Here is a 27,396-nt window from a genome sequence, read left to right on the forward strand (position 1 = left end):
CACAGCTTTCTGGAAATCAGAGTACAGGGTCTGGGGATGCTTTCCATGTACCTGGAGAGTAGGCAGTATTAGGTCCACCTTGTGTGAACAAGTTACAAATGCTATGTAGAAGTGAGAAGAGTTGACAGTGGGTTAGTATAAAAAGTCTGTATTATATTTTATCAGGTCTTGAGGACTCATATATTCAATGCATTTCTGTTAAAATTTTCTGTTTTTAGATGGCTGTGTGTATCTTAACAATTTAAAAAATATATGTTTGAATTTTTAGGCATTCCATTCTATCCATACTCATAAATGGGCCAAATTATTATTTACATGACCATAGCTAGCACATTCCCCGTCTTTACAAACAGGAATTAGGCACCCCTCTGGGCAGACATTGTCCTGCAGATACTCTGCTTGGTGAATGTGGAAAAGTGCCTTTGTGAAAATTAGAAAAATCAGAAGAAGGTCCACCTTTCTGCAGGCTGCACCAGCCTCTCATTTGCTATTGTACAACCTGAGGGTTTCTTCACTAGCTACTAATCATTAGCGAGTTTTTAAAACTGCCCAAAATGAGTTTATTGAATTATAATGAGGATTATTAAAGTGGCAAAAAATCACAGGTATTAAAGAATCGATAATCATTTTTCTCATGTTTCCTTTTGTCAGTGAGTCACAAGCTATTAATTTTGTAATTACTCGAAGCAGACTAATTGAATTCCATGATGCAGTGACAATGGCCTTGTGGCTTTCTTTTTCAAAATTGTCTATGAACACGTAGAAATTGGGAAAAGAGCTTGATATTCTCTCTGTTGTTTGGAAACAAATGTGATACAAATTTCTCTTAGCCCATTAAAACTAGCATTTCTACTTAATATCTTAATTATGTGAAAGCGAGGTTAAAGAATTATATTAACCAAAAAATTAACCTAAAGATCTTAATAATTGTATTTTAGAGTTATTATATAATATTTGAGGCATTATATTTGTCCTTAGTAATTAATGAAATATTAATATCAAAATGAATTACTAATAGAAGTTGTAAAAGTTGCTTCCATTCATGAACTTTTCTATGGTGAAATTTGTAGTTAGGTAGGCTATCCTTCTTGAAGAGTTACCGTGAGATCCTGCTGAGGCTCCTGTAGCCTCAGAGTCCTCACGCTACAGCACTCCAAGCAGCCACAGGCAGCATCAGTTTTGGCATGGCATAGGAATTGATGCTAATTTATTACCTCTGATGCTGTTAACACATGGGCTGTAGAAGTATGTAATCCCTCAGGTTGAACCTTGCATAATGGTATGATGACATTGATACCTGTGGCACCCTCTCAGTTTTTATTGATTTTTGCAAATAATTACAAGGATTGTTATATAAAACTTCATTTTGACATCAAAGCAAAAATACTTTGAAAGGAATAGAAAATTATTTTTCTAAATTCTAAAATGTGTCTGCTGGATTTAACAATTTAATATATCTGTTTGTCCCTTATCGGTTATTCTTTTATTTATATATATATATATATTTAGAAAGGGAGGCATATCTATGTTGATTTCTCTAGTATTTCAATGTAATTCAACTTATACCCAAAAGTAAATTTGTGAAGAAATTTGCCACTTAAAGAAATGATCAATATTTTTGGCTCTTCCCTGTTTGAGTCTGTCTACTTTTAAACTCTTTATAAATTTATATTTTTGAAGTTCCCATCACCAGAGTGGGACACAGTGACTCCTGAAGCCAAAGACCTCATCAATAAAATGCTTACTATCAACCCTGCCAAACGTGTCACAGCCTCAGAGGCACTGAAGCACCCATGGATCTGTGTAAGTGAGAGCTCTCCAGAGGCCTCTGGAGCTAAAGTGAAAAATAAACTCTCCTTTAGAAATTTTTTTTTATGGCCTTAAAATAATTTTGCAGAAGATTAAACCCAGAACGAATAAGTATGTGATGCAAGTTATTTAACAAAACAAGTTCTGTAAGGGTGAAAAATGTTATTTGGGATAGTTAAAGTCCAGTTTATGTAGGTAGCTAAGTAAACACTACCTACAGTAATATAAAGGAATCCGCATTTCCCAATCCCAAAGTTGACAATATTCATGAACAGAAGTTAAGAAAATGACACCGAAAAGTTGAATGTATCCCGAAAGAAGAGATGAGACGACAAAGTTCAGTTATTTATTAGGCAGCTTTAGAAACAAAAAAAAAAAAAAATTTTTTTCTTTTTTTTAGAAACAAGCATGAGGATTGGAAACAGGAAATAGAGTTTTGCTAGCATAAAACCGTGGTAGTCTGAATATACTTCAGAAGTGCTAAGAAAAATAGTGTGAAATTGGGGAAAAATCTAGAGATGTTACTAAATTTTGGGGGATGAATGTCAAACGTTACAGCAGCAAATATGGTGCTAAGGAAACAAAAGGCATTCCAATACAAATGTGACTAAAGACATATTGAAATACATATGATTTAGGAAATTATATCCATTTCTGTACTTTCTGTAAACTAAATTTTGCATCTTAGTCAGAAACAGTCTTGGCAAATATCAGTCTTTTTCATTATTGGGTAACTTTTACAATTGAACACTTAAAAGTTGACCATATGAGTGCAAACACCATTAATACAGATTTGATGAATTTAAAGTTACTATTTAGTATGTTATAAGTATGCTCAATTAAGGTTTTTTTTTTTTTTTTCCATCCTCTTCATCCAGCAACGTTCTACTGTTGCTTCCATGATGCACAGACAGGAGACTGTAGACTGCTTGAAGAAGTTTAATGCTAGAAGAAAACTAAAGGTAAGAAATTTTACATTTTGTAGGGAAGTAGATTTGTTAAGAAAAAAGTGTATACCGTGTGATGAAAATGAGTTTCAGCAAGTGCTTTTAAATGTGTAGACCTCAGTTCTGCTGTTACTCCTTTTCTGAGTCTTGGAAAATACACTGGAATTAAACCTATGATGAAAAAGTTAAGATTGTTGTGGCAGTGTGTGCTATGGCTCCTCCCTTCAGTGAAAAGCAGCTGTGCGATTTGGTAGTCTGAATCTGGCCACACACATTAGGTAGTCCTGACGTTATGGAAGACATAAGCCTGCTACTCTCAGGAAACCAAGCAATAAAAACAAACAAAATCCCGTACCTAAAAGTAAGGCTAGAAGAAGATTTGTTATCAAAGACTATATTTGTTAGGTCAAAGATCCTCAGAGGTAACCTTTTTTTTATATATTTTATTTTATATTTTATGTGCCTTTGGTGAAAGTTTGGAAACCCTGGTGGCGTATCGGCTAAAAGATCAGCAGTTCTAATCTACCAGGCTATCCTTCGAAACCTTATGGGGCAGTTCTACTTTGTCCTTCCTATAGGGTCGCTGTGACATTGGTTACATTCTTCACAATATATCAATGTTCTTGTTATTTCCATTTTGATTCTTCTGTTTCCATTAATATAGCCTCCCTGTTACTACTTGCCTCCTCATACTTGATCTAGGGTAAATGTTTACCATTTGGTTTCAATAAGAGAAGAATTATTTTGAGAAGCACAGTACTCATTGGTGATATTATTTACGTTACGGGCCCATCTGTTATATGGCTGAAAGGTGACCTCTGGGAGTGGTTTGAGTTCCAAGTTTAAGGAATGTTTCAGGGCAGTAGTCTCAGGGGTTCATCTTCAGAAGTGACATTAATTTTATATTCTTATTCCTTTAATAGGGTGCCATCTTGACAACTATGCTGGCTACGAGGAATTTTTCAGGTACATGTGTTAAGAACTCTGCTCCTCATCCTCTGCTTTCCTCTTTAGTAGTCTTTTTCCACCCCCGTTGGAATTAAAAAAATAATAATTAAAAAAAAAAAAAAACAGTGTTGTTCAGGGATGGCAAATGTGTGGCATGGATTCCTTCCACACCCATAGCTGCCATTAGTAATCACCGGGGTGCTCTTCCCCTCAGAGCCTCGTGTAACTACTCTCCTCACAAGAACGCCCCAGGCAGCCCCACCAATAGTAGTGCTGGTGCAGGACTTGTACCCCATCTTGTCATCTCTGGTGGAGGCACATAAGTTGTACAAATATGTAGTTCCTCATTTTGAAGCTCAGTAATAACTATGAAATAGGTTTTTTTGTCTCATTCTCAAAGGAAATTCCAATAAACAAGATTTTTAAAAGACCATTATTGAGATATCCATTTCTCTTATGCCTACATTCTTTGTACAATATAGTAGCGCCTTGGTGTGCTATAAAAATTTTTACAACTTTCAAAGGTATCTCAGTCAAGGGTTTACAGAGAACCTGTCACACAGCGATATCATGGGATAATAAACATTCCTCAAAATGATTCCATGGTTAAAATAAGTTTGTTAAGTAGTGCGCTAAGAGAAGCCACACCATTTATTATGGAAGTGACTCTCTAAAATGGGAACAAAGTATATGTCATTTCCAACAGTTATTAGGGTTTTGGAGCCCCCATCTTTGATTGAATATCTTAAAGAGCCAGGTTTCTAAAAAATCAAATTTTAGGAAATGCTTATCAGTCTTACACATGACAAGTGACTGAAAAAGTGAGAAAGCTATACTCCATAAACTTTCTGCTTAGCCACTTACACTTGAAACAGTTGTCAAATGATTAATGCCAGAAATATTATCACTTTAGTTTGTTATGTAAATAGCCATCTGCAGCATCAACTTGTCCAGCTGCTTCTTCAATTCTTTATTTTACTTCCTGCTACATACTTAGCCTGGGTATTGTAGTAATATCAGGTAATGATCCATCACATCGCTGTAAAATGTTCTTCAAACTTCAAAACCAATTTCTTGTTATTGTTTAAAAGTTTATTAAATGATTCACCTTCCTTTTTCCCTTTGTATTTAGCTATAGATAATGTGAAACCATAGGAGGCCTTCCAAAGGCCTTCACTGAGCTATTAAACAACAATAATAATACAATGATCATTGTTACAAAGTGAAGGGATTGTGTTGGTTGATTGTATGTAGTTTGTCTAATGTGTTTGGTGTAATAAAACTTTGTTGCTGCCTTTGTCTAGTTACCTGTTTTATATACAGTTGATTAATGTTGTTGTCACATATATGGGTGAGTTCAATGCCATCTCATTAAATATTAACTAATAAATACAGTATTCAAATAAATTAATATTTCACTATGGCCCAAAAATTAGTGAGCCACTAAAAAACATAATGACTTATATAATTGATAATGTTAATAACAAATTAATCTCTATAATTAAGATTATGTATGTCGTTAAAGTGTTAAATACACTCAGGCATAAACTGGGCCTTTATTAATATATGCACCCATGTATAGAAGCTTTTTTTTTTTTATAGGAGCTTTTTACTTACCTCACATTTTGTTTTTCATCATCTTGTAAACTGAACACTCATGACTAATATGTGGATTTTATCTTGTTTCTGAATATTTTCGCATGAAAAACAAACTTTTTTTTTTTAATCCATCACTTCAATTGAATAACATTGGACACAGTTACATCTTGTACTTAATATTGCATTTTACTTTCGAGTATTTTATTCATTCTGTTTCATTGCCAAACATGCTCTTTAAAGTAATTTGTCCACAAGTATATGGTTATAAAGTTGTTTTTATTTTTTTCTTTTCTCCCTTTATGTGGAATGTATTTCTTGTGAGGTAAGGTGAATAGTAACCAAAAGGGACATTTCTGCATCTCCCAGGCCACATCCCTGCTTACCCTGAGTCATCGTCTTCTCTCGGCTTGCTCTTGCAATTCCAGTTACTCTCAGTTTGCTTTCTAACCTGTTAACTGCCACAGGATTGACTTAATACTGCTTTTTAGCTTTAGGCAACTAGTATTATATCTAAGGCAACTATGTCTTACAGTAAATCTTAATAATAAATTAATAGCTTTGTTGCTGAAGACTAAATAAAATTAACATTTTTGTATCTTTTATATAAATTTAAAATTATACCAAAATGATATCAAAATAATGTCCCAGATCAAATGGATGTCAGGAAATTACATGTTCATGCAGTTCTCCGGTAGCTACATGTTTCCCTTTCAAATGCCAAAATCTATTCTGATTTAAATATATATATATACACACATATATATGTAAAATTAACCTCAAATGAAAACAGAAGTTTGTACTTTGTCCTGCATATTCATGAATTTTCTACACTTGGTGTGCTAATTGTCATTGACAGTAATATTATAGGTTCACTGTGTGTGTACCCATTCATAAGTATATTTTTTTGAAAGAATGACTTTTTAATATACTGAAGAAGTTCAATAACAAGGAATGATAAAAGCTGCCCCTCCAAGAAAAATAAAGCTTCATATAAGACCACATGCTTTAGGATTTCTCTGATTTAGTTGAGTCATTTGAAGATTTCATTGTGTTTTACATCTTCTCTCAAATTTTATTTTTAATTTTTCAATGTATAAGGCTTTTGTTTATGAAGCCTTTGACTTCCGATTTTGAAGTATAAAAAATACATAATGCCATTTTTTTAAGGTAATATGCTAAGAGTTTTAAAAAATTGATCTAGGTCAATAATATAAAATACTATTTCATTTTAAATACAGTTATTAAGATTTTTTGTGGAAAAAAAATTGTCTGATTTCAAAAGTTTACTATAGACGTTATTTAACCAGAGCAAAATTTTGCAGATGAGTTTTAAACGTCTGTAAGGTGGGGCTTAAATGGCAGAACTGACATGATCACCATTCTTGTGGTGTAAATGAACATGTAATACAACTTGTCAGCTGATGTCTGAAGACTGAAATCAACTTTCTGGATTACAAAAGCATAGTCCAGTTAAAGTTCCAGTATCCTTTTCGCAACCAACAGTGAACTAAAGTCCAACTGGCAAAATGTTCAATTGTATACAATGAACTAAATAAGAATTTAGTTCTAAATTTGACTTAGAAAAACCAAGAAAAGTGATACTGTGTTTCAATGTCCTGTAAGCTCGCGCTCATCAGTGTGACCTTGATACCTTGGCATATGTTGGCCATAACTCAGCAGAGTTGGTAGAAAGAAACAACTACTTGTTTTATTGGCTAACTGTGGATTTCTGTGAATAACTTCCTAAGCTGATTTTACTCTCATTTTGCAGCAGCCAAGAGTTTGTTGAAGAAACCAGACGGAGTAAAGGTAAGTTAAATAGGTGCTCCTAAACATTCCTGACTTTCCGACGCTGGATAACTTTAAAATGTTAAATATAAGTCCTTAGTAGTTGAAACTCGTATTTTTATGGTTACTGATAAGGGATACAGGTTGAATTATGAAATAATTTAATACACAAAGATGACTGCCATTTATATGAAGAAAAGTTATGTATTTTTTCTATTTGATTACATATTAAATAATCATGAGAAAAATAATACTCATATATGGAGTTGCTATAGAAATTGAATCTATAGAAATTGAATCTAAATCCTACAGTCTGAGACTATCATGGTGACCTAAAAATCTGTGAAAATCAAAGGCCACTGAAATGCATAGCCTTAAAAATAAGTCACTGAGACAGGAATCAAATGTCAAATTACTGAATTTCTCTGCTTGGGCAGTTTTCATCCGGGTCTTAATGGTTCTTGTGCTTCTATTGTAAGGTATTGAGACATATTCAAGGTAAATTAACTGAACAAATATTAGAAAAATCTTCCAAGAAAGATAACAGCAGGATATTTTGACTTTCTTGATTTCTAAATAATAATATAATTCGACTCAGTAATACTGCAACATACTTTCTACTAATTCTGTTTGGTTTCATGGGAATTTACCTTCGATTGAATGTAACTTTATATTTACATTATGTGTGTTATCTTTGCAGAGTCTCACCTAAATGTTTTATTTCTTTAATCCTTTTCTTTCTCTTCCAATGGCAGATGCATACATTCCTCATCAACACTTCAGCATTCTTGGGAATTAGTTAATATTCTAGCATTTGAACTTGGCCCAAAGTCAGGTGGTCAGTTCATATTGAAAGTATAACAGAACGTCATTTCTTATGTTTGTACCCAGTCATTTCACCACCTGTCTGTGTGCGGTTTGGGAATTTCCAGAGCTATGGTGACTCTGCACTTGTGATTCCCGTCAGGATGACGTTTGCCTTTTACCAACTGCTTTACTCAGCCTGTGATTTTTATCTTCCTTCTGTTTAGTTTATTCAATTTAGATTTCAATAACGGGTGATGTCTGCCTTTTTCCCAGTAATACATTGGTGGAAGTGTGAATATTGTAAAATTTCCAAATGTCTTATTCTCCTGTGTTTTTCTGTACCATTTAGTGATGCAGCACTCACAGTTCCTATTAGGATATTTATCTTCACCACTATCCTTATATAGAAAGAAACATTTCCAGAATTTTTTTTCTCCTAGTCAACTTATAATTCTTCCTTAAAGATAAAATTATTCTGTACTCCATGCTTGGGTATTATAAATTCAACCGGTCATATTTTTTTCTTTTCCTTTCTCTTTGACTGGTCAATTCAGAAAAGGAAGTCCAGTTCGAGTGTTCAGATGATGGTGAGGATCTCTATCTGCCAGATTTCTCCTCCTGTGAAAATTCACACTTAGGAATAAAAGACCTTACTTACCTAAATTAGTACAAATAGAGAAATAAAAAGTATAGGACCATTAAAGGTCAGTGTTAATCAAGTACCAAAACACACTACCCAACTTCTACTTTTTATTATTCTTCTTTGAACTTGAATTTTTTTTAAATATGTAAAAAGTTTAAGTTTTTATCCATGTGCTTCTAACAGATTTAATCTTTTACAAGGATAAAGTCCAGTTTTCTCTTTGAATCTAAAGAGACCATAACATAATTAATCTGTTTACTGATAAGTGAAGAAAACACTATATAATTATTTTTAAAATTGTGATCATGGTTGCTAAAATAGAAATGATTCTTAGTTGAGACATACCATGATATGCCCCCTATAGAGTTTATAAAGAGTGTGAAAGGAATCTTAGGAGGAACCCATCCTAGTTAAGCACCTTTAGAGGAAATGTTTATTAACTTCAAAACTTAATAAAATCAACAACTGAGAAATGAATATCTTGCCCATGCCTCATAAGAATAATTCAATACAGCATTTAAGTATTTTGTTTGATTCATTTTTTAAAGAAAAAAAATATTTTGCTTCCGTAAGTGAAACATAAACTACATTCACAGACAAAAGTGCCAGAGTTCTTACATTGTTTATATGCTGTGGTTGAGCCCACACTTGATATTTGACCCATATTTGATAAGAAGTTCTTTTCCCCTTTTATTTAGAAAGTCTTGTTTTTCAATTAATATTACAAAATACCTTCAAAATATTCCCCGTAATAAAAAAAGATCATTAAGCTAATCTTTACATTAACAAAAAAAGTTTTTAATTGCATATTTAAACATGACTGAAAATGGTAGTTGAGGCACATAAATATTTAAATCGTATTTCCCATACTTAATGAAAGAGGATGACTCATCCAGACAGATTGGCCTTCATTTGGAAAGAATGATAGTATGTGTGCTGTGTATTTGTGTGTGAATGTGTGTAATGGAGTATGTGTTGTGTGTGCAAGAGTGCGGGTAGATTGTATGCATAGGTGTGTGCATGTGGAACCATTTTCACTAAAATAAAGTAGTTCTTGGCAACCACAAACCTAGAAAAAAATCTGATCTCTTATCTCAAAACAGAAATAAAAGTATCTCGGAATATTTCTCTTTGTATCCACTGATATAAACTAAATACAGTTATATAAATCCATGTGGTACTTCAATCATTAACAGTAAAAAATCTGTGGTCATTTGATAAGAAGTCAGCTGTGTTTTGCCAAGCACTCTTCTGAATAGGAAATTATTTGTGTTTATATCCTTTCCCTTTTCTCATGTATTCTATACTAACATAAAAACTTAATTTTGATCCCTGTCTAATAGACTTCATTATCTCTTACCTCTCTTTAGCTGTTACACTACGTTTATGTTGAATTCTGTGCACTTTGTTTTAAAGAAAGTTTTAAACTATCTGCAAAATATTTATTGATGATTTAACATTTAAACAGTTTTCCAGTAAAGGGCACCAGAAAGCTTCTTGTTTTCTGCATATCACAGAGCACAGTGTTAACAGCTTATTTAAATAATATTAATAGCTACTAATCACACAAATAGAAAAGCGAAGTATTACATACCTAAATTAATTCCTGTCACCTTCTGTCTTCCTCTCAGTGCCAGTTTCAATAAGATCTATAGGTATAAAATATAAAAGAATTCCCAGAAAGCCCCAAAATTAAATTGGTATAATCACTTGCAAATACTGATTTGATATTTATTTATTTTGTGTAGTATGTTATTCTTTTTAAGTCCTTAAGTACACTTCTACTGAAATGATGGGGATATATTCCTTTAGATACTAATACCTAGATAATATAGTGCTAGAAAATAAATGCTAATTTATATTTCTGTTTGATAACCATAATGTAAATTGCCATGCATGAGTTTAAGAGACTGTTGATTATTCCTTTTTTAGTCTTTGACTCTTCAATGCCCAGACTCAATTGTAGCTTCAAGTTGTCACTTGTCTACAAAGAATCTACTCTGTGGGCTCGTTACAATACTTATTGACCCTCTGAGTTTCTTTCACAATGTCACTTGCACAGTGATAATGATCTCTAAGGTCAAACCCAATTATGTTAAAACAGGGGAATGATATTACCAAATATTGTCTTCAATAATAGCAGTGACACTTTGACAGAAAACTTAGTATTTTCCTCTTAAACAACTGAAAAATAAAGTCCTTTTAAATTCAGAATATGGTGAAGACTTTGATTTGCCCATTTATAATTGAAGATGTATTTTTTAAAGGAGAACCAGACTTATCATTAAAAAAAAAAAAACCTATAAAGTCTGCATTTCATCAGAAGATCTAAGCTTTTAATTGGATAGCTACTAAACAAAATGGTGATGGCTCCCCAGAAAGAGACGGCCAATGTCTGACTTCAGGATCAAGAAAATGATGAAAAAAGGAATGTATTCCTAACAGCGAACTATTGGAAGCTGGAAAACAGAATCCAACTTGAAGAGTATGAGAATGTTTATATTCATTTCATACTCTGAAACTTGCTCAGAACTCCATTGAACCAGCTCTTTGTCTGTTTGCTAAGATGGCACAGCCAAAGCAGCCGAGTCTGTTGTATCATTCTCCCATCACAGATACGGTCGTAGCCTGTGTGTGACCATTGGAGACTAGATGTGATCCCATTCCTGTCAGTCATCCCAGTGTCTTTCACATTCATCTTCAGTGGCTCTTTATTTTCATGTCTATATCTCCATGTAGACATGCTGCGTATAAAGTCATTGGCTACCAAGGAGTTTAAGGCATCTCTGTTTCTATTTTTCTGCATACCTACAGATAAACAACAAAGCCAACGTGGTAACCAGCCCCAAAGAAAATATTCCAACCCCAGCGCTGGTATACCTGGACTCTTTGTAACCCTTCTTAAGTTCTCTACGGTTTTCTGTTGTTTCTCTCATTTGCTTTCACTATATAGCTGTGTATATATACAAATAGTTTATTTTGTTGGGTTTTTTTGTTGTTGTTGCTTTTGCTTTCTGAGATACAAAAATTTCATCTTTTTCTTTTGTTAAGGTAGCTGCCAAGCAGTATGTTTCTAACATGAGATTCTGTCACTTCATCGTTGACCATTGTACTGATAGCTGTGGTCTCTGTAGTTGAAATTGTTTGCATGCTGCCTTAGAAAGACAGTAGAATGTGCTTTGGTTGCTCTTAGCTCTTCTCCTGATGGTAATTCTAGATTATGCAAAGCAATGGTTTCTTCCCTTCATGGCGCAAATGTTGACATCAAGGAGAGCTAATGCGGTTATTGCTAGACAGCAAGAAAGTAGACCTTATTCCGTTTCCATTTCCCTCTTATTAAAAGCCAACAGGGCTTTGTAAGACCTCACTTTCTGAGATAAAGAGGCACTGAATAATTTAAAGCTTTTTGTTAGTTGTTTTAAATTAATTTACCACTGTTTCACTTTAATCTAAAAAATAAAATTGCATGGCATAGAGCTTTGAATTATCAATGGGACCCAGTTTTTTTTCCATTTCAGTCACATCCACACTATAAATACTAAATCAATACGTTGAGACAGTGTTTTGTTAAAATAATTCAAAATTTAAACACTAGTGTTTAATGCTGTTGAGTTCTATAATGTTTCCCCAAAACTATTCCATATATTGATTTAAGATTTTCAGAGATGTTTCTGATTTTTTGACTGTCCTCTGTACTGTTAAACCAAAAAATCAAACCCACTGCCATGAGTCAATTCTGGCTTATAGTGACCCTATATCACAGGGTAGAGCTGCCCCATAGAGTTTCCAAGGCTATAAATCTTTATGGAGGCCAACTGCCGCATCTTTCTGCCATGGACCAGCTGGTAGGTTCAAACTGCCAACCTTTTGGCTCACAGCTAAGTGCTTTAACCACTGCATCACCAGGGCTCCTTTCTGCACTGTTAAAAAACCAAGCCCGTTGACATGAAGTTGATTCCAACTCATAGTGACTCTACAGGACAGTGTAGAGCTCTGCCTCATAGGGTTTGCAAGGAACAGCTGGTGGATTTGAACTGCCAACCTTTATTGGTTAGCAGCCATAGCTCTTAACCACTGCACCACCAGGGGAATCAAAAACGTTAAGAGATTATTTCACTTGAGAGGGACTCAACTTAAGAACATTTTAAGGAAGGACATGTCATTGTGGATAGCAGGGTATCTACTAGTAGAGAACAACGTTGATCGTAGCTCTGTCCAGGGAAAAGAAGAAGAGTTGCAAATCAATACAGTTTCTATATAGTGCAACATAAACTGTGGTAGAAAGAAGATCTTAGAGGTGGAGAGTGCCTATGGGAGAGAACTCCCAATAGGTTGCAGTAACTCCTATTCACCAACACATCATGTAAGAAGAGTGCCAAGCATGTCACTGATGTATGTACTCTGAATCTTTTTTTTTTTTTTTTTACATTAGTTTGAGTATTATTTTCCACCTGAAAATATTTCTTCAATTTTCTGGTAGAAAACAGTAGAAAAAATATTTTCCTCATGGAAAAACACGACATGGTAGCCAATTCATCTGTACATATAGTTCATAAAGCAGAAATTTTCATTTGAATATGAATTACCACGGGATTTAACAGCGATATATCTGTAAGTGTAGTGGTTATGTCATTAGTTGTAGGGCCTTTAAATATTTCTTGGAATTTCTTATGGTCTTTTGAAATGCATTCTGTAGAATAGCCTTTTTTTTTTTTTTTTTTTGGAGTGTGGCCCAGTGGTTCTAGATTTTCCAAGGGTATGATGATGATGCTGTAATCAATATGGCCAAAAAAAAATCTCAAAGCAATATAGCTGAAAAATATCTTCACAAAGAATTTGAGATCATCTCAAAGAGTTCTTTCTGTAGTGTCCTTGTACAGTTTTCTATGGGACAGATTTTAAAAGGCCACCCATTAAAGAGGAAAGAAAAACTAGCATAGGACTTTGTGAAACAGTGAGTGCCTCTTTAGGTCTCTTGACTTCAAAGCCTTGTCTGTATGCTGATCAAGAATAAGGTCTTTTGCATGCTGCTGCTGGGTAGGGAGGGAGGTGTCCTGTCCATGGGCTCACCTGGGAGATCTTTCATCAGAGTCCTTGTCAGCTGCAACCCCTGACAGCGGTTAACGTTGCTTTAGCTCTTGTCACTATTTAGTTGTGTCAGCTGGCTCACTCTGTTCTTTTCTTCACACTAGTAAGAATGTACTTACCAATGCGAACTGTTTCTTTCTCTATTTTGTTCTCACTCAGGAGCCCCAAACTACTGTAATCCACAACCCTGATGGAAACAAGGTATTCAGAAAGAATCATCATCTTGTTTTCACAAGATTACACATCTCATCAAATACTCAAAGCAAAATTAATTCATTATCTCAAAATGGGCAAGCAAATCCTTACCCTTTTTCTATGGCACTTTCTTTTGGGCCTAATTTATCTAGAACTATTACACATAACTTCTTTCAAAACAAAACTGAATGACATCTTAAAAAACAAATGAATGGTACCATTTGTCAGTTAATAAAGTCAGAAAATCAGGTTAAACATTAGTAAAGTCTTTATGTCAAGATTACTGTGTATCTTTAATGATTCCATCTTGTCCCTTTTTTTTCCCCCATTCCTATTTGTGCATCGCACTGTAGATGTATTCTGCATGGAACTTTAGAATTTCTCACTATATCATTCCACTGTCTTCAAAAAAATCAACTTGAGTTCATTGGCATTTGCTTAAATTTAGTATTGCTTTTGAGTTCTTCTATTCGGTTTTGTTGTCATAGTATTTTTGTTTGTTTGTTTTGTTTTGCTTTATTCTTAATTCTCTGTTGTTGATGTTTGACATAAATTTGAGGAGAAATGTGTTTGTTCTTGTGAAACGTGTTTGTTTTTGTTGCATTACATGAATTTCAGTAATGGACATTTAACTACTTATGCTGAATGAAGACTATGATATTCCCTATACACTGTAAATTCATTGCACAGCATGCTAACTAAATAACTGTACTTGCATACACGTCTACAGGGTGAAAGACATTTTCTGAATGTATGTTTCAAGTTTATTACTTCTCATACATTATTATATCTCTAAGGGTGGAAAAATACTTCATCAGACTTTTGTCAAATATTAAGTATAGTAATAGGTCTTATTTCTCCTTAATCTTATCAATAATGTCCAAGTCTTAGAAAACAAATTTCCTCTGGTTTAATTTAGTTAATCAATATTAAAATCGTTAAAGTAAAAAGCATAAAGTGTTACGTTCTTTAACGTAAGGTTTCATTTTGTAACCATGACACTTAAACTGTTCTAAGTCCATAAAGACTTGAGGTAGTCAGGACCATCACGTATGAAAACAAATTTTTTTAAATATTATTAGCAAATGAAAGACCAAGCGTAGCAGCTACAGTGGACACTTCGATAGTGCTAACTGTATCAGCTGTAAGAGTTGCTGCATGATAATTTCTTGCTTACATGAATTGGTTTATTTATACAGTGCATGGGTTTACCTTCATCTTGAGTTTATATTTGGACACTGGATCACAATAAGAAACGCATGAAAACTTTTCTTTGGTTTTTATGTGTATGGAGTCTCTGGATACATCTTTAATTAGTTTGCCCTTTTGCTTTAAATATTGTATGTAACATTTACAAAATTTAATCTTTTTTTTTTTTTACTATTAAATCTCAAAAAGAATATTAAAGTTGTGTTTGCATCGTATTCCAAAATCTGGTTTTCATCACGGAGCGTATAGCTATTGATTGGAAGTTTGCTTCCAATTTTTTTTTTCAGCTCTAAACTTTAATCATTCCAACAAGTAGAATACTGTGTCTTATGAATATTGCTATATTTCTTTGCTAGAAAATATTTTATTAGTACATTATTAACAGGAAATTTTATCAAACCATTTTAAGGAACGTATCTTATTTTTTTTTTTTTATCTTCTTATTGGCAGTTACAGTGTCCTTTTAAGTGTGCTTACTAATTTCAATTTCTTTTGTAGTTTTATAAAGAAATAGCATTGTCTTTTCATTATGGGAGCAGGGTTCTTATCAATGACAGCCAGCTTCTAATTTAGAAATGAAATGAAAAATCTAATTATCCTTGAAAGTAAATTATTCGTCGTAAATCTGTTGTGCTAATCACAAACATGAAAATTCTTAAAAGGACTTCCAGCATATCGCAGCCTAGTAGCCTTAGCATCTTCATCAAATGATGCAGTGAAATGCCTTTCACTCTACGAAGGAATAGAGCAAACAGAGTACAGATTCAGTGCTTGGCACGTGCCTTATACAGAGAAGGTACAATTCCCTGATAATTAGTTAGGAATGCAAATTCTTCTATTTTAAAGTTCTTATTCATTAAGCTAATATATTAATTTTTTATAAGTATACAGGAAAAGCACATCTTAGGGGGCACAGTAACACAAACACATTCTTACAGTTTTTAAAATAAATTGCACACTTCTGCTGCTTCCCACATATTGCCTAGAACCATACAGCTTCAGAGATTAGGCAACCAGAGTACTCCGTTTTTGAAACGTGTGCAGCATTTTGGCATTTTATTTCTGTTTAAACCACATAATGTATTTATTCATTTGCATGTCAGCATATGCACACAGTCTGCTGCAGAATTTTGCATGATATGTATACCACTAGCCATACTTTTATATCAATTTTTTTTTTTTTAAAAGAAGGAGAAACCAGACTGTTTATTATTTGCAACTAAATGTGTTTTCTTCTCAACAGGAGTCCACTGAAAGTTCAAATACAACAATTGAGGATGAAGATGTGAAAGGTATGATTAAACCAGAACTGGAAAATTCTAACTCAGAACTCTACCTATTTCAGAAAAAAATCTATATATATGTTTCTATATATATGTATATATACACACACACACTCTCCTTGCGTCAATTCTGACTTATAGCAATCTTATAGGACAGAGTAGAACTGCCCCATAGTGTTTGCAAGGCTTTAAATCTTTACTGAACCAAACTGCCACATCTTTCTCCTGTGGAGAGGCTGGTGAATGCGAACCTCGGACCTCTCGGTTAACAGTCAAGCGTTTTAACCCATGCGCCACCAGGACACAAACATATACATATTCATTTCCAATAACTAAAAGTTTGGGAACTAGGCCTCTCCTAAGACATAAAAATGCTTTTCTTTTTATAAGTCCATTATTATTTCAATTGTATGGATTGATTTTGTCAAGTTTTTTTCACTTCTTCTTTTTCTCTGTTTTTTGAAACTCTAGGCGACATGTGGTATATTCAAATACACTGTGATTTTAAGCCAGTAATTTGGAAATGTAATAATCAAATTATAAATTCCTCAGTCAAAAGATAATAAAAAAATATTTGTACACTGGGTACATTCATGACCCTGTCTAGTAAACAATCTATATGTAAGGATGGTGTATGAAAAAAATTTTTTCTTTAACTTCACATGGTCTTACATGGATATCAGTGGAATTTAGTATTTATATTTGGCAGTCTTTTTATCCTAGGTTTTCATGTACTTTCCCAATTTATTCTTGACTTCCATTCAGTTCATTCACCAGTACTCTTTTAGCCAGAGATAAGGGTCATTGCTAGCATTTTTACTGACATCTTCTCAGTGCCTTTGCACACACATACTAAACACATGTGTGAAGTTAGCTTACTCCTTTACTACAGTACTGTTTAAGAAATGTTCATTTTGCTTCTGTTTTTATTTTTTTTTTCCTTCCAGTTTTGTATTTCTATTGTAATTCAGTGTATTTAACTGCAATGTGTACTTGTCTAAAAGGTTCCACAAAAGAGAGATCACACTAGGGATATTTAATGCAGAAGTGTAAAAAAGAAACATAAAATAAATTGGGAGAAGTGATCCATCAATTAAGTAAACATTATCTGGAAAGCTTATTTAACTAAAAATATTGTTAGGTGCCATTGAGTTGATTCCAATTCATAGCGATCATATGTACAACAGAATGAAACATTGCCCGGTCCTGCACCATCCTCACAATTGTTGTTACGTTTGAGCTCATTGTTGCAGCCACTGTGTCAGAATAATAGCCTTTACTTCTATAGGTATACTTACTAAAATACAGCCTTGAAAAATATATTCATGTTATGGAATAAAGAACCTGGAAATTCTCAGGTCAAGGAGACATACGGGCAATTTAGGAAATAAAAACGGTTACAGACCACAAGTTGGCAGTCACCTCTGCTGACCTTTTGCTTTTTGGTTGAGTAGAACAGCTGCCACAATTAAAGTGCACTCTCTGTTTATATTACTAGCGCACTGACCTAACTCTGCTGAAGGTAGTCGGTCATTATTTTTACAGTGGAAAGTGGATAGCTGTGTAGAGGTTTTATTTAGTAGGCCTGTTCATCTTGCTCTTGCCCCTGAGCTTAAATTTGAACTGAGATAATTTTATGAATCATTGATGCCAGTCATATTAAAGTCTTTTTTTTTTAAAACCAAATAAACAGATCTGCCATTTAGCTTTCCAGTGATTCAGAAAGCATCATATTTACAAGTGCTTTAGATTCTTTAGCGCTTTCAGCTAAGCAAAATGTGTTTGTATGATTTTTTGCGTTCTTCTCTTGAGCAAGAATCAGAAAGAGGAAATAACCTGTATATTATCCACTGAAGAGGTTGAATCTATAGATAAACTAAATAAAATAAGGACATTCCAACACCTTACTCACTATACATAGCTCTTCCTCCAAGGAATATGTTTCAGTCCTTGGTGATTACAGCAGGGTCTTAAAAAGCAGTCTTTCTCACCCGAATTTGACTGTTACATATGTACTCAGTATTGGCTCGGGATAATTTCTATTAATTTATGTAAATATCAATATATAAAAGAGTCTCTGTCAATGTTACCTTAAAGATTGAAATATTTCTTTTAATAAATTGAAATTATATCATCAGTTCTCCAAAAACAATTCTCCCCTACAAATATTTACAGCAATAATGTGGGCTTCATCTTGCCTATGGAATTTCCCAAATTGAGACAATCTTGGTCTCTATAGTTATGCTGTGTCTACCCTAACCAAATGATAGAGAAACTAAGCACAATACTGAGATCAAAAGAAATGTGCAGTTGATAATTAAGCCCAAGGTGCTTTGGTTTGTTCATTGAACTCAATGAATAAATAACTTAAATTTTTGCTTCATTTTACTAGTGTGCATCAGGCCACAAAGTCGCAGCTATAACACATAGGCCCCATTTGTAGTCTCATTAAGACCCATGCAGCCTTCAGATGGCTAGCCCTTTTAATATTGAATTATATCAGAGATCGTTAAGATTAGAAGACACTTTGAAAGATCACCCAGGCCACCATCTTTCTGACTATAAGGCAGGTGGTACGTAAAACGGTCATAAAATTTTTTAAACGTATTTATTATGCTGGTGATATGCTTGACCAGGAATCTATCTATTAATCAGTATACAGTTCCCAAAAAAGACCGTAATATAGTGTGACATTTAAATGACTATACTCTTGTTTCTGTACTTCACAGGTTGCTGTAGCTCAAAGTGACTTGATAGGGAATGTGTTTATTTTCCAGCTCCATTAGAATCCAAATTTAGATATTTTATAACATCCAGGAACTCATAAAGATAAACTGTTATATAACCATATCTTCTGAAGAAAACCATATCACATCTACAAAATCTGCATGTCTTCCTTCCACACACATACTTCTTAACCCATCACTTCTCTACATAACTTCATCATCAGGGTGAAACACCATCCAACATAGTCTTAAAGTTATAATCCCATACAGGCACGCACTCCACCCATTCTGGCTAGCCGTCTCATAGGCAGCACACCTAACACCAGCATCTAGACTGACGTTGTGTCATGTGTGGTACATGATCACATGTTTCCAGTACCAAATGCAGTGCACATTCCGCTCCATCCCTGAGGACTAAACGGAAGTAACAGCTGTGACGTCCTCCCCAATGTAAAGAAGTAACAGGGAGGAAAATATGCACATGATGGTGAGCTAGCCAAAGGGAAAAATGAAACAATAGCAGAGCACCTTTTTCTGTTTGTTTGTTTTTTTTGTGGGGGTGGTGGGGCAGTGAGTGGAGAGGCCAGCTCTTCTCAAAGAAGGAGACAGCAGAAGTCACAGAAGATGAATGGTCCTTCAGCCAGGGGAACCTGGGGCATCATAGAGAGGAAGGATTTGCCGAAAACCCATTTTGCTTTAACTCTGCTTGTCCAATTACGATTCAGAATTACTTTTGGTTCTCAGGACACCCCAACCTATGGCTTACTTTTGAACTGTATCTAGGCTATCTCAGTTTCTTCATTTATTCAGCAAATATTTACTGAATATTTATTGAGTGCCTACTGTATGCCTGAGCTCCATGTTCTTCTCTTTGTTAACTGCTTTTACTCAAAAACTTCCAGTGGTTCAGGGAAAACATTTCTGTAGGTTTTACATGACTCTTTTTGTTATAATTTAGGTCTGTTTCTCTTAATTCAATAGGTATCACAAACTCTTACTGAAAAAGTAAGAACCAAGACAAATGCATTTTATGTCTAAAAGTCCTTTTAATTCTTTTTTTTCCCCAAAAAAAACCTTCAACATTTAGTTGTAACTACATTTTCTTTCCCAAGTTGTCAGGGACTTGCATTTTTTTACAACTCTTCTTTTTAAAAAACTTCTGTAGTTCATTGTTTTCTTTCTCCAAGACAATGTGTTGATTTCCTAGTGTTTAAGACCTTTGGAGCAACTTCTTAATTTTGTCCTGTACCCTAAAACCAGGTGTTATCTCTGATCAGTAAGCTCAGAAGCAGACTGAATATCATGGAGAGATACTAATAGTTTAAAAAACAAATGGGAGCCTCAGTGAAGCATAGTTATTACCATAGGAGAGCGACAGTAATAACAGCCTGTTAAGCACTCAAATAAAAACTTGTTTTCCTGTTTGAAAGAATTAATGTTTTTAAAATATGAATGATTTGGGTCCAAAATTGTTGAAATAGTCATTTCTATTTTGAAAACATTTCTAGTAAAACACTTTTATGGTTTATCTTATTTTTGTTGTTGTTGAGAATATATGTAGCAGAACATACACCAATTCATTCTTCTAGTAAAACAATTAATTTTGATAAGAAAATAACTTTTTGGACTTCTCAGGTGTTATTGAACAGCTGTCATCATTAAACTTTAATTTGTAGCTGACAATACTAATAGTGCTGCTCTCCATGGGTATGGGGCGCCTAAAGCCAGTGATATGTAGGAATGGCCCTTTCCACTCTATATACATTTGAAGACTGTCCTTTGGTTTGTGGCTGTAGCCACAGTTTGCAGGGCCTGTCGCTGTATACCACAATGCCTCTCCACTTCATAACCTGCCCAGCACCATTGCTCAGAGTCAACCACTTCATCACTGATGGGCATGCATCTGTTTGGTCCATCTCCTGCTCTTTCCCAGCATTCCAGAGTTGTGCAGCACCTGTCGAAGTTGGGCTCCTGTATGGCCTTTATGGCATCTCTGTCACTCATCCTGCTTCCAGCATCTCACTTCAGCTCACCATTCAGCAGCTTCTTGGATCTCTTGCTGCATTTAACCTTTCTTACACTCTAGGCCAGTGGACCTCTGTACCACAAGCAGAAATTTGTTGCTATGAAACTGTGTGGGAACTTATCCTTATTTGTTCTTTTTTTCCTTTTGCTAGCTAATAGGTTATGGTAATGAAGCTGCATATCATGTTTGCAAAAGGCCCATTAAAGGCAGAGGGATTAACACCCTTACCACTTGACTGGGGCTTGATTTTTGATGACACGTGGATGTCATAGTCTCAGCTAAACTGCGGAATCACTTGGTTAATGACTGTCTTGTACATGTCTTTTGTAAATCTCTGCATTAGTGCACAGTGCGCCAACTAAACACCTAGATTCAGTTATTCTTATGTTCTGTTTTATCAATGAAAAGCTTCCCTTTCTGTGTAGATTTCCTGGTACAGATGATCATATGAAGCCAATCTTCTTCAGATTCCCATACAGTTTGTAACTCATCAGGACTTGTCTTGCATGCATTTCTCACTATGAGAGAATAACCATCTGCAAACCAAGAAACTCCTGGATACTAAGTTTAAGGACTTTTGATACATATCCTATCCTGTGAGGCTGAAAGTGTCTTAGAAGACCTGAAGTATAATATATAATAACTTCTTTCAGATTTCTAATCCAAACTTTGATTTAAAAAAAAAAAGGTCTGTATAGAAAATTCTTGTCTGAATATATGTATCTACAACCTGTTAATCTTTTAACTTTTAAATCAAGATCAGTAATTTATAGAACTAATGCAGAATTCATTTCATTCTACTACTTGCTTCGATTTAAAATAATATCGTTTCCCCAGTTTTTTTTTTTTTTTCTTCTTTTTCACATTTCCTTCTATTTCACCTTTGCACTCACTCTGGTTTTCTCTTTGCTTTCTGCCAGGTTTATGTCTTAAATTTGTCAGACTTGTTTAGTCCTACTGATAAAATACAGGGTCAAAAATGTTGCCAACCCTAGTTTAAAACAAAGTCTAAAATCAAAACAAAAACATGTAAATACTCATTTTATCATTAGCAAACTTAAGCTTGCTCTACCTTAATAGACTTTCTCATCTCATAGGTTCTATAAATGGTTTCTCATGCACATTTGTGCAACTCCATATGCAGTTTCAGAAATTTCCACAGCAAAAAATAATGTAGCATAAATTTATAAATTATTGCATAAATTCTAAAAGAGTACATGTTACAAGATTATTTCATCAGTTCTAAAGCTTGATTAAGCTATCAGTTTTTTGACTTTGAATTCATTTTAATAATTCAGAGATTAAAACTAACATTTACTATGGATAGATATTACATTATGTGGGAGTTAAAAATATTAGAGGTAGTCAGACTCATACTTTCTGTCATTAAAAATTTTATATTGGGTAAGACTTAGTTTATAATATAGTTGCATATATATTGGATGTAAAATTTTTCTTGGTTTTGTCCGTGTATCTGTTTCTTTCTTTACTTAATAAAAATGGTCCAATTTAATAAGCTGCTAAATTTAAAGTTCATGTGAGTTTTAAAGTAGTTCGTTACTCCCTCTGTCACCTTTGTCTTTTCAGAGTGTAATTTTATTACTTTTATTTTTTTCCCCTGATGTAAAATACAAAATTTCAGCAAGGACCAGATTGGAATCTGGAGTCTATACTCTTGTTTCTCATGCCATCTTTCAGCCAACTTGCTTTGAGCAAGTTACATAACTTCCCTGTGGCTCATGTTTCCTCTTAACAGCAGAATTTAGATATTAAAATCTATAATTCAGAGATTTATGCTTTTTTTTCTGCCTCTATTTTGATATAATACTATTAGTAGAATATTATGAGGTCATTTATATATTTTTAAATCATTTATATTTTTTAAAATAAATGTAGTTATATACTATGAAATAACTTATATAAGATTATATGGATGTTCATAATATAAGCTATAAAAATAAAATATAGAGAGACAGTTCATTAAAAGTTGACTAAAAGAATACATTGCAGCAATTTTAGGGAATATTATCACAATGAGAAAAATGTCCACTAACCTCCAAATCCAAAATATCATTATTGCAGTAATGAACTGTAAATTTAGTACTCTAAACACACCCAGTAAGAATTATTATGGGGTTGTGTTTCATGTCTCTCGGGTATCTACTATACAAAATTACCTTGACTAAATATCTAAAAATACTATTTGACTGATTAATTTCTATGTAAAAGTTTTGCCATAATTATTTTTTGTTTTTATTAACTATAAATATAATTCTGAAATTATATATTAGAATAAAATAATTATTTGAATAAAATACCATCTCCTTTTCTGAGTTTGAACTATTTTCTGCCAAGAAATATTTCTAGAAATTACAGGAAATTATATGTCTATATCATCTAGTGATTTTTTTTCTTGTAAGTCAGTAAAATGGCCATAACTTTTTTCTGCTATGTATTTGTGCTATAATCTCTTTGATTTGCCTAGGAGAAAATTAAGTCTACAGTATTTAAAGAAGTAAATCTTAGCCCTGTATAAGTGCATTTTTATATTCTACTAGGTCATTCCGTTGCAAGTCATTCAATTTCAGACCAGTATGTTAAATGTAGGGCAAAGATATTATTAGCAAGGAGACGCAGAGGAGGCATTACTGAATGAAGGAGCTTAGTGAAAGAAAGCTATATAGGAATAAAGGATTTTTTTGTTTGTTTTCTACATCTAGAATGATAGCGTTTTCATTATTTAATGCAACAAATATGGCCATCTAGACTATACAGTGTACTAAGTGGACACTAGCCACATTCTTGCCCTCATGGATCAAGTCTAGAAGAAACAAAGGTAATTCTGCATCATAACACACCAAACAAATTAACAGATTTATTCAAATGGTTAGGAGAGTTTCAATTTGGCTGGGCTAATTTTGATGAATTATTTTTTTTTTATGCTAGCGTAAATCCCCAGAGACAGTATTGTTATCAATAGCATGTAACTAAACTGCGAGAGTCATGCATCCCATGGGACAAAACTCAACTTTCCTGAACATTTCCAAGCCTCAGAATGTTACATGATCAGTCAGTTTAAGATGATGTAAGTATCAGGAAACAAAGGCTGACTATAAGGAAAATGTAAAAGGTGCTGTAGGTCCAGTTTTAGAATTCCTGTACTTGAAGTTGTTTTTAGCAATAAAATAACTATGTAATGCATGTATTGGCTAGATGTAGTGGCATATGTTTTCTATCCCTATTTGGGCTGTGTGTAAGTTTCCCTTTCCAAAGAACTGTGATATTTTAAGACTGAATTATTGAGTTTTCATGATAAGAATAGTTTTGAGGTAAGAAAAGATAGAAAGAAGGAACTTTTTTTTATAATTTTCTTGTCAAATTGAGTTTCTAGAAAACTGGTCTACTTTGACTGGGTTCATATTCATTCACTTTCGTATCTCTTCAATAAGTGAGATACTTAGTTAAGTATTACCAATTTAATCCTAGTTCCATCACCTACTATAATAGCTTAGCAGAACTTTTTTTTTCAATTGTGCTTTAGATGAGGATTTACAGAGCAGATTAGTTTCTCTTTAAACAATTAATACACATACTGTTTTGTGACATTGGTTGCCAACCATAGAACTTGTCAACACTCTCCCCTTCTTGACTTTGGATTCCCCACTGATAACTTCCCTGTCCCCTCCTGCCTTCTCATTCTTGCCCCTGGGTAGGTGTGCCCATTTAGGTCTCATTTTGTTTATGGGCCTGTCTAATCTTTGCTCAAGGGTAAATCTCAGGAGTGACTTTGGTATTGAGTTTAAGGGTGTCCAGGGGCCATACTCTTGGAGTTTGTCCAGCTTTTGTCAGACCAGTAAGTCTGGTCTTTTTTGTGTGAGTTAGAATTTTATTCTACATTTTTCTCCAGCTCTTTCTGAAATCTTTTATTGTGATTCCTATCAGAAGAGATAGTGGTGGTAGCTGGGCACCATCTAGTTGTGCTGAACTCAGTCTGGTGGAGGCTGTGGTAGTTGTGGTCCATCTTTCCCTTGTGTCTTTGGTTTTCTTCATTCTCCCTTGCTCCAGATGGGTGAGACCAGTGGAGTATCTTAGATGGCTGTTCACAATCTTTCAAAACCCCAGAGACTACTCACCAAAGTAGGATGTAAGACATTTTCTTTATAAACTATGTTATGCCAGTTGAGCTAGATGTCCCAAAGACCATGGTCCCCAGCCCTCAGCCCAGTAATTTGGTTCCCCAGGGAATTTGGATGTGTTTATGACATTTCCATGTCCTTGCCTTGGTCAGGTTGTACTAGAACTAATTTTAACTTCCCGAACCTCAATGTCTTAGTTATCTAGTGCTGCTATAACAGAAATTCAACAAGAAGATAGCTTTATCCAACAGAAGTTTACTCTCTCACAGTCTAGCGGGCTAGAAGTCCGAATTCAGGGCATTAGCTCCAGGGGAAGGGCTTCTCTGTCTTTTGGCTCTAGAGGAAGCTTCTTGTCTTGAATCTTCCCCTGGACTAGGAGCTTCTCAGCACAGGGACCCCAGGTCCAAAGGACACACTCTGCTCCTGGCACTATTTTCTTAATGATATGAAATCCCCCTTGTCTCTCTGCTCACTTCTCTTTTTTATATTTCAAGAGATTGACTTAAAACACAATTTAAGCTTTTAGATTGAAGCCTGCCTCATTAACATAACTGCCACTAATCCCATCTCAATAACATCATAAAGATAGAATTTACAGCACATAGGAAAATCACATCAGATGACAAAATGGTGGACAATCACACAATTCTGGGAATCATGGCCTAGCCAAATTGTTAGATATTTGTGGGGACACAGTTAAATCCGTAACGCTCACTTTCCCCATCTATAAAATGGAGATAATAACATTATTTACTTCATTGTGGTGTTGACAATTAAAAGAGAAAAGGCATATAAAATGCTTTTCAACAAGTGTCAGCAGCTATTACTGTGATTGGTGTCAGGTACTGTATTAGCCACTGGATATAAAAAGATGAACGTAATGAGGTTGCCATGTTCAAGGTCCTCACAAGCTGCTGATGACCACACTCTTATAGTGAGTACCTCCTAGTGTTGGGGGAGCGTGAATTTAGACAGGGTCGTCTTGGAAGGGCTCCTCAAAGATGTGACTTTTGAAATTATTATTACAGGATAAGGAACTATTAATCAGATGAAGAAGGTGCATTGCAGGTAAAGGACACAGAAACCTAGCCTGATACGTTTGAAGTACTACAGGCAGCTCAGTATATGGCTAGCATGAAATGCAAGTTGGGGAATGAAAGGAAATCAGGTTTGAGACGTGGGAACATAGTAAGGTGTGTGAGTAGATGTCATAGGCCCTGAGGAATATCAAAAGGGGATCTTAAGCATGGGGTTGATGTGGTCAGATTTCCATAGGTGGATTATACTAGCAGCTCATTGGCATATGCATTAGAGGGGTACAAGACTGGAGATAGCATGACCAGTTTTTATACTGTGTCTAGGAGATACATGGTCAAAGGAGAGTTGAGCTTTGTTTTGTTATTGTTTTAGAATGAGTGAGTCTGCACCATATTTGTAGGCTAACAATACAGAACAAATAGGAATGGAAAATTTTGCTGTTCTTTTATGCATTTATTCGTCACTCTTTCAATAAATATTGAGGGATTATTGGCTGCCAAAGTCACTGGATATTCAGAAGTGAGAATATAGATAAGATTTTAAATTTCATGAAAGTTACATTCTGACGGTAAGAAATAGATTATAAACAAGGTTCATAGTTTCTACCAAAGACTCAACCATTGTAATAAAAGTGATCACAGAGTAGCTAAAACTTTACCTTACATTGTCCTCATTAAAACTCCATGCATTAAGTAGGTCCTATATTAACCTAGTTTTCCAGGCGAACAATGCTTAGAGAAGTTAGGTCACATAGCCCATAAGTGGCTTAAAAGGAGCTAGAATAAAGGCTTTTAACCCCTGCACTGGACTACTTGTAGAATCCTCAGCTCTCATGTACCCCAATATTATGTCCTACACATTTAATAATGTATAAAAGTATTCCAGAACGGTTGGTGGCAAGGGCATGTGTCTGGAAGGTTTTCTAACAAACATGAAGAATTTCCAGGTAGGTAGCAATATCTAATCTTGCATCATCAGGAGTTATGTTTTGCTCTTGGGATCAGGTGTGAGGTCCTAAATAATGAGAAAAAGAATAACCAGAATTAAAGGTGTTAGCGTATTTTTTGTGTAGAGTCTCCGAAGAAGCTTAAAATCGATGCTACTTGTAAAGGTTTAACTCCAAGGCTGTAAAGGAATGTCTTGATTTCATTGAT

General features: G+C 34.4%; 1 protein-coding gene across 8 annotated transcripts in view; it reads left to right on the plus strand.

Moving 5' to 3' along the window:
• The window catches only part of CAMK2D (calcium/calmodulin dependent protein kinase II delta), a 365,992-nt gene that overhangs the window by 291,486 nt on the left and 47,110 nt on the right, over positions 1–27,396 (plus strand). For 5 of the 8 annotated variants that reach the window (XM_049885466.1, XM_049885469.1, XM_049885468.1 and 2 more), the window contains 5 exons: positions 1,681–1,803; positions 2,688–2,771; positions 3,680–3,722; positions 7,075–7,112; positions 16,277–16,325. In XM_049885466.1, the coding sequence (XP_049741423.1) occupies positions 1,681–1,803; positions 2,688–2,771; positions 3,680–3,722; positions 7,075–7,112; positions 16,277–16,325 (337 nt within the window). Of the gene's footprint in view, positions 1–1,680; positions 1,804–2,687; positions 2,772–3,679; positions 3,723–7,074; positions 7,113–11,355; positions 11,416–13,788; positions 13,831–16,276; positions 16,326–27,396 lie in introns of all 8 variants that reach the window. The other 3 variants (XM_049885467.1, XM_049885471.1, XM_049885473.1) reach the window with 2 other exon arrangements.

This window comes from Elephas maximus, chromosome 5, assembly GCF_024166365.1.
Source record: "Elephas maximus indicus isolate mEleMax1 chromosome 5, mEleMax1 primary haplotype, whole genome shotgun sequence".
NCBI classification, from domain to species: domain Eukaryota; kingdom Metazoa; phylum Chordata; class Mammalia; order Proboscidea; family Elephantidae; genus Elephas; species Elephas maximus.